Source organism: Sebastes umbrosus, chromosome 11, assembly GCF_015220745.1.
Source record: "Sebastes umbrosus isolate fSebUmb1 chromosome 11, fSebUmb1.pri, whole genome shotgun sequence".
NCBI lineage: Eukaryota > Metazoa > Chordata > Actinopteri > Perciformes > Sebastidae > Sebastes > Sebastes umbrosus.
This window is the reverse complement of record NC_051279.1, coordinates 15,068,201-15,076,827: the sequence shown is the minus strand read 5'-3', so window position 1 is coordinate 15,076,827 and position 8,627 is coordinate 15,068,201. Positions and strand designations below refer to the sequence as shown.

General features: G+C 38.8%; 1 protein-coding gene across 2 annotated transcripts; it reads right to left on the bottom strand.

Moving 5' to 3' along the window:
- Positions 1-449: 449 nt before the first annotated feature.
- prpf31 (PRP31 pre-mRNA processing factor 31 homolog (yeast)) lies at positions 450-7,467 on the bottom strand. Of its 2 annotated transcripts, none has more exons than XM_037783906.1 (14): positions 7,304-7,467; positions 5,689-5,904; positions 5,532-5,598; positions 5,307-5,390; positions 5,101-5,198; positions 4,554-4,660; positions 4,259-4,428; positions 3,973-4,130; positions 3,763-3,852; positions 2,475-2,602; positions 2,145-2,217; positions 1,009-1,137; positions 823-921; positions 450-729 (listed from the first exon to the last, which is right to left on the bottom strand). In XM_037783906.1, the coding sequence occupies exons 2-14, from the start codon at positions 5,902-5,904 to the stop codon at positions 616-618; spliced, it is 1,533 nt and encodes a 510-aa protein (XP_037639834.1). In that variant the 5' UTR covers positions 7,304-7,467; the 3' UTR covers positions 450-615. The 2 variants fall into 2 exon arrangements, with proteins under 2 accessions (XP_037639834.1, XP_037639835.1); XM_037783907.1 differs by having other exon boundaries at positions 5,538-5,598; positions 7,304-7,466.
- Between the last annotated feature and the right edge of the window lie 1,160 nt (positions 7,468-8,627).

The window sequence follows — 8,627 nt, the reverse complement described above, 5'->3', positions numbered from 1 at the left end:
AAATACAGCAAAATTATGAGAGATTTGCCTTTTATAGATTCTATTTTTTGGGCTTTTAAGGTTTCAGAAAGGGATGGTCAGTTAAGAAATTGCTAAAAATGTGAATTTCAAGACGTATTTACAATTTTTTCTCATCACAGTTCTGCATGGGAGATGTCATAAAACGGGGTTATAAACAGGATTGTAAAATTTCAATAAATACTTTTAAGAAATTACAAGTCAGTGTGTGGTGTAAAGTCCTGTCATTCCTAAATGGAATATGGATTCACTCATGTTAAATTGATGTTTAGTATGGATTATCTGAGTGCAGTGGCTAAGTATCAAGACCAACTTTTAGCTAATGGGTTGAGATTTGATGTATGCATTTACTTGTAGGGTATAGCTATTAAGAGAATCAGTTTAATGGCGACAAAATTGTTTTCCTTCTCTAAGGAAGACATGAAGCGTCATGAGATCTTTGCGTTTTATTAAAACAGAAAAAACAAATAAGTAAAATCAAAATACAGGACTAAGCACAATCTGAAACAATTTTGAAAATACTAACACTTTACAATGTTGAGTTTAACTTTCTGTGTGCAGGGTGATGGTGTGCGTTGCGTGTTTGTGTGTCTGTGTTCACGGCTTAGCTTCTTTCTTGACTTTGAGGAACTCCGCCATGTTGGAGAAGTATTTCTGGTTGGCTTCAGCCACCTTTTTCTCCGCAGCCTGTGGGTTCACGATCTCCAGCCCCTGCAGACGAGAGCACAACGGTTGGTTAACTAACATAAACCTGCACAGTGTTCAAGGGACGTTCAATAAAAGAGGATGTTTAACTCTTTTTACCTGAAGAGGAGTGAATGCTACACTGGAGCTGGTTCCTGAGGAGCGGTCTCTGACTGTGGACTTTCCTCCGAATGACATGCTCTGCTTCTGCAACGTCCTCTGTTGTGTACAACAAAAAATAGACTTAAGAGACTGAAAAAAACAACAACAACTTATCAATGGAAAATGAGCCATGAATGAGTTTACCTGAAGGGATTTGGAGATTCTGGCCTTGGTGGCCTCATTGACTTGAGCCTGTCTGACACGCCCACTGCCACTCTTCCCCAGCTGACCCAGACTGAAGCCCAGGTCCTCTTGATATGCATCATCCTCAATCTGCAACACAGCATCACAAATTAAGCTATATAAAATAGTATGTAATAAAAAGTCATAGTATGTCAAAAAAAGTGAAAAAAAAAAAAAAAAAGAAGCCATATGTCAAAAAAAGTCATACATAAAGTATGTGTGAAAAACGTCTATATAGAAAAAAGTCACAGTATAGTATGTATGAAAAAACAGTGTCGAAAAAAGCAGAAAAATGTCATAGTATGTGGAAAAATCATAGTATGGATGTAGGAAAAAGTTTTTAAAAAAGTCATAGTATGTTGAACAAAGTCATAAAAAAGTCATAGTATAGTATGGAAAAAAAAGTAATCACGCACATTTTAGCATACAACCCTCTTTCGACAAACATACATACTGAAATCAAGTTACAAAATGTCATACCTCGGAAAATGCCGTTTAAGACTTTAATACTTTCTTAGAGCCTTAATTGTCGCTAAATTCATTCATCAACTTTTCTTATGTGTTAAGACCTCTTGGTCATCCTATTATTCAGAAGCTAAAGCGAGCATTTTGGTGAGGGCAAACATTGAAGACATGAAACCTCATCTCGCTACAGTGGCTTAGCCGTAAATAGAGTTTAAATTACCACTCTGCTTCTTGGCTGTAATACTAGAGCAAACCATGTCTCTGGGGTCTTGGTGCTGTATCTGTTCTGCTGTTGTAAACTGATGAAATCATAAGCTAGTGAAGCTGCTCTCAGGAACTGAAGTGAGCAACACTAACATTTTGTTCAGTGTTTGAATCTGTGTGTGTTTATATTTAGATGCTCTGGAAGGGAAGAGTATCCAATGTGATTATCAGTGTACGTTTCTGTATATTTAATATGTATTTTTTTTAACTACTTTTGTACACATTTTGCTTTTGTCTTTAGGTAGACAACAGTATTAATACTGAACATATTAATGCTTTAAAGTTGACACTGGATTAAATGGAAATATAGGGAGCATAGTTAAACCAGAAATGAGACATAGGAGGCATGATAGATAATATCTACTGACCTCTGCAAAGGTCATCCTGTTAGCATGTTTCCTGATCTCAGTCAGTCCGAGACGCTCCTTCATCTTTCGATACCTTCAGGAGAAAAAAGCAGTGGAGTTAGTTATGCTATGTACACATTTTGAGTTGATTGTGGTATTCTATACTTGGCTTTGCAAGTTATGTAAGCTTCTTGCTCCCCTGTGTTCTGATGTTTTACTTGAAATGAAACTAGGTTACATTAATCAATGAATTTTTACTTCAAGCTCCAGTTCTCTATATTCCACTTTTCTCTAAATCTGTGGCCTGTTCAGCAGGGTTCTGTAAGTGTAAAGCAGTGACCGGATCCGTACCTCCTTCCTCCTCTCTTCTTCCTCTGTCCGTCCAGCGGGGCTGGCAGCGGTTTGACCTGCTTCACTGGTGGAGGCTCCTGCCATTTATCAAACTTCCTCTCGATTTCTTCTTTTAGATCGTAGCCAACCTACAAAAAACACAAAAGTTAACACAAGAGGAGTCAGAAGTATTTTTTCCTCAATATTGCAGCATGCATAATTGACAGTGTCAGAGAGGTGTAATCTCATTATATAGCAATGGTTGAGGCTATAATTTTTTATGGGTTGACCAAATTATACTGTTTGTTATATTCAAATATTTTGGTTCTCCATATGTGTAAATGAGGTCGAGGAAATATTAGAGAATTAAGCCTGTTGGTACAAGGTTTATTTTGGATCCCTTGTTAGTATCCACACAGCTTAAAGCCCCCCTCCACACAGTTTTACTTCCTGTTTTTGGTTAACGTTCTTTCTAAAACAGAGAATGAGGGTGTGGTTAATAGTCAGACGTAATTCGAAGGACGGGTAAACATGGTGTCATGGTTCGACGTTTGAAATGCAGTTTCAGGATGTTTTGGAGGTGCACCGACACCCCACTGGGCTGCACTGTGATTCGTTTATTTTTTTAACGGGACTTTTCTTTTGTTTTCTCTCGAGCTGAGATTTGTGTGCTCCCCATTGTCCTGACCTGTTAGAGGCCAGCAAACCCCCAAAACAACATCGGCTGCTCTCCGTTAATTTATCTCCAGGAGGAGACGGTAAAGAAGAGAGCGAGTGAGAGACAGTCAGTCTCTTTTTGTTAATTTTACCGGTGGGATTTCGTGTAGACCAATCCACTGCGTTGAGATTGCAACTGTCCCCGGCATATATAAATGCCATTGTGAAAATAAACAATAAACTAAGCTGGAGGAAAATAAAAATGAAGTGAAAACCCTCAGTTAGCTAATGCAACAAGTTGGGCTAGCTAACTACAACTGACTAGCTAACTTACTAAAAAGACAAACTGACAGAAAGATAAACAGATTTAGCAGTTTGAGTGCACCTGCACAAGCTTGGAGGATGACGCATGACCTGCAGCTCCTACTATAGTCAGATGTCATATTCCCATTTTAACTTCTTTTTTTTTTTTAAACTTTGAGCACAAAATTAAGTTATTTGTCAAAAAAAATTTGGCAAACAGTGTAGATAATCAACTTCAAAGTCAGGAAATTACTAAAATAAATAGGAAATATCATAGAAATGGCAAAATACACTGGAGGGGGATTTTAAATTCAGCATTAATGTGTATGTGCTCAATTTAGACAGTCACCTTGCCGACTGAACTCTCATGGAAACTGTCCACTCGGGCAGCCAGAGTGCACTTTGCAGACACCAGACGAGCTGCCTTCCTCCTGAGGTCCTGAAGACACAAAATGGAAGACGTTGAAATGAAATGAAGAAGGTGTTAGCTACGAGGTCCCGGTGCTGAGTTAAATGCACAAAAACACTGCAATATGTTTATGTTGATATATTTACTGACAGGTGGTAGTGACTGCACAACATCACAGTGGTAGATGTAGCCGGTGTGGGGCAGCAGGGAGGTGCTGCTGAAGCCGGACAGGGTTCTTCTCTGAGCTCCCAGCAGCATCAGGTTACAGGCGGGCATCTTGGAGAGGTTAGTGAGGCCGCCAGCGATACCTGCAGCCAGAGGGGAAACCAGAGAGTGATGATAAAATTATTTTATTTGGGATAGATAGCGTGGACAATAGAGTAACATAATGTAATATCAATGAATCTAAACAATTTAAACGGATCTCTTTGCTCACCCATGATCTTGGCAGCTGTCGACGCGCCAACAATGATGGACAGATTTGGGGCAATGAATGACATCCTGGACTCTACATATTCATATATCATGTGTTTGGACTGGTTCAGCTCCAGAGCCATGTCACATGCCTCCTCCAGTTGCTTCAGTTCATCCTCACTTAGCAGTGTCCTAAAACCATGAAAATACACAAAGTCAAGTCAATGATAAGCATTTAAATGGCGACTGTCACCATCAGACGTCCTGTGGACAGGAGCGATAAAAGACGATAAAATCACAGATGTCTGCTGACTCACCCCTGCGTGGTCGAGGCTGTGACACTGACAACCATAATAGTAGCATTGGTGAGGATTTGCTGCAGAGTTTCATTGGTCTTGCACTTTTCCAAATTGTTTCCCAATTCCTGAGCAGGAAACACAAATGAATATATGATGCTCAAACCACATGTGAGAAAAAATATTTTATACATTTTTCTAACAATAAATGACTTATTTTGTCTTTAACCAGTGTAATTTCTTTAACATGAGTGATAACACAAACTCTAAACCATTTTGTTTTGTTCCCATTACATAGGTGGCTATAATTTGGAGTCAAAGACTGATTTCCTTTTGTGTATATAACTCATGAATACTGTATATAACCTGTTGCAGAAAAGTTAGAATTCATTATTAGCCTGCTGCAGATGTATAGCCATACATTCATCAAAACTAAAACATGTCTTCTGTCCAGCTAACGATACAAATCACCAATAGTGCAGCAAAAGCAACTCACGGTACCTTACTCTCATTCTGAAATGGGTTTTTTTTGTATCAAAAACAGAATAAACATTTCAACTCATCTCACCTTGACTGTGCGGATGTAATCTAGAGAATCTGGCACCAGGGACTCGAGCTCTGGGAACCTCTTGGAGTACTTGTCCCGAGTAAACTTGTGAATGATATCTGAAACCCAGGCAGGAAAACATAAGAAAACGTTGTTATGTAGAACAAAACAACATTAAACCCTTTACATTTTGAGTATTTTTAACCAAGCCGGCTCAGCCAACTCACTGAGCTCATTGTCGATCTCCACTGTGAGATTATTGGCTGCGACGATCAGTCTGTATTCTGGGTTGGACTCGACTGGACCCGAGACTGAAAGGAAACAAAACATACAACAGAATCATACCAAACTTTATTCAGATTCTTGGTTAACATTTGACTGAAATTAAATGCTGTGAGGAACTTCTTAAACATAAACCATATTTTCACACATTCAATGGAAAACATACTCACACTCACCCTCTGAGTTCTTGCGCTGCTTTCCACTATACATGGAAATTTTGTCCGTAATCTCTGAAAACTGTAGACAAAAATTAGGTTTATGCTGGAATCAACAGATGCATTACTACTAATATCAGCTTGTATAATACTCTCATTTGATACAACTCACCGTTTTGCTATTGCGGAGCTTGGCGATGGACGCAACACTCTCAGCTTTACTGTAGTCCACCTCCATCTCCTCTGGGATGTCTTCCAGCCCTCCTTCTGCCCTTCCCTGCGTCGCCTCCCCATCACTCTCACCGTCCTCTCCCTCTGGGTACAAACCTTCCTCCCCCTCATCTCCGGCCTCCTCCAAATCGGCCAGGAGCTCGTCCGCCAGAGACATCTGCAATCAGCAGCAGAAAGGTTGAGGACATTAGAGGTAACTGGCTTGGTAAATGAGGCTATGCCAATCAGTATCCAAAATGAATCCGAAGGATCACCAGGGGTCTTGAGTGTTACTGATTGAACCAGTAACAGTAACCAGAAACACTGGATTGCTTAGTAGAATATATATATATATATATATATTTTATATATAATATATATAAAATATATATATATATATATATATATATAAAATATATATATATATTTTATATATATATATATAAAATATATATATATATATATATATATAAAATATATATATATATATATATATATAAAATATATATATATATATATATATATATATATATATATATATATATATATATATCAAATCTTGAGTGTTACTGATTGAACCACAGTTTTAATCTTTCTAATATAATATCTACAACAAGACTGTGTGTCTAAAATTGCTGAACATATCACAGTGATAAAACCCAAATGTTATCTTTATGTTCTGATTTTAAGTAATATAAATTTTAGGGCTGTCAATTGATTTGAATATTTAAACGAATTAATCACAAATTCATTGCACATTTTTAATCTGTTCAAAATGCACCTAATACTAGATTTTTGGCCTGTTTCCTCTTTTTTTACTGCTTCCTTGTTTTGTTTTTTTAAGCTCTCGTCCCTCCTTTCCTCTCCATCGTTATTTTTCCTTTCCCTCCTCTATCTTTGTTTCTTCCTCACCCTCTTCTTCTTTGCTTTCTTCCCCTGCTTCATTCCCATTTTCTCCTCATTTCCCTCTCTCTTTTCAACTCTTCCTTTCTTTCTTATTTTGCTCAGTCACCTTATTTATTTCCATTTCTATTTATTTCCAGTAAAGTCAAGTATTTAATACTCTTATCAACATGGGAGTGGACAAATATGCTTGCTTTATGTAAATATATGTATATATTTATTATTGGAAATCAATTAATAACACAAAACAATGACACTTAGCATAACAAAATGCTCAAATCATAACATGGCACACTCTTGCCATTTGTGAAAGATGTTTTGTCAATTCAACCACACAACAGGAAACCACGAGTCCATGATGAATAATAATAATAATAATAAAAACATTTTAATAAAAAACGTGCACACAATGTGGGTTGGTTTTAAAAGTAGCTGGAGCTAACACTGATGAGTTCAGACTCTCAAACAACATCAACACATGTAACACACGATACATAATGTGGCAGACGAAATAGTAATATGTATCTATTAGATAAACATGTTTGTAAACAACACGCGCAGGTTTGATCGTTGATGTAGCCAACAGTTGATGCTAACTAGAGCTAGCTCGCGTTAGCAAACGTTCGCTTGACGTAGTTATGTTATTAAACTCTTTATACGAAACACAAACTCACCTCTGAGCTGCAAACTCTGCTCGCCTAATGAGACAGAAGTTGAATGTGCCTTATGGAGGCGTCCTTCTTCTGTATTAAGGTGCAAACACCTCGTTATGAGACGTTTCCCTCGTCAGTCTCAGCAGCTGAAGACTGAGAGCTAAGCGTGTTTATAAACTGTACTTCCGGTTTCTTCTTCTTCTCTTGTTTTGGCGGATTGCAGCTTTTAGGTCATACTGCCCCCTACCGACCCGGAGGATGTACAACGGTATATCAAATTTACCTTTGTCTGTACAGACAAAATACGTAATTGATTAATTAATTAACTTAAATCATTTAAGTTAATTAATGAGTCATAGTCAAGTCAGCACACTGACACACTGACAGCTGTTGTTGCCTGTTGGGCTTGAGTTTGCCATGTTATGATTAGAGCATAGTTTCTATGCTAAGTGCAGTACCTGTGAGGGTTTCTGGACAATATTTGTCATTTTTTTGTGTTATGAATTCACTCACTCATCTTCACTCCTCTATGGCATCAGCAACACCTCCATAAATAAACTACAACTGGTCCAGAATGCAGCTGCCCGACTCCTCACCCACACCAAATCATGGCATCATATCACCCCAGTCCTGAAAGACCTTCACTGGCTCCCCGTCTCCCACCGGATCTCCTACAAAATCCTGACCCTCACCTACAAAGCCCTCCACCAACTTGCCCCCCCCTATCTCTCTGAACTCCTCTCCCCCTACCAACCTCAACGGTCCCTCAGATCCACCTCGGCTGGTTTACTCTCCACCCCCAAGTCCAAACTCCGCAGCTTTGGGGACAGAGCATTCTCCAGGGCAGCTCCCAAGCTCTGGAACTCACTCCCCAATCTCATCAGAGACTCCAATTCCCTCACCATTTTCCAGTCCCGCCTCAAAACACATCTTTTCTCATCTGCTTACCCGTAGCCCCCTCCCTCCCCATCAGTCCGTGTGTATGTATGTGATTGTGCCTGTGTATGTCGCTTTTTGTCGTTCGTCTCCTGCCTGTCTCACACCGTTTTCCCCCCGACTATGTTAAAGCGTCTTTGAGATCACTAAAAAGCGCTATATAAATCTAATATATTATTATTATTATTATCCGAGGTCGGGTCGCGGGGGCAACAGCTCCAGCAGGGGACCCCCAAACTTCCCTTTCCCGGGCCACATTAACCAGCTCATGAGGCGTAACCTAGTGTTATTAATTGATTTCCAATAATAAATATATACATATATTTACATAAAGTAAGCATATTTGTCCACTCCCATTTTGATAAGAGTATTATATACTTGACAAATCTCCCTTTAAGGTACATTTTGA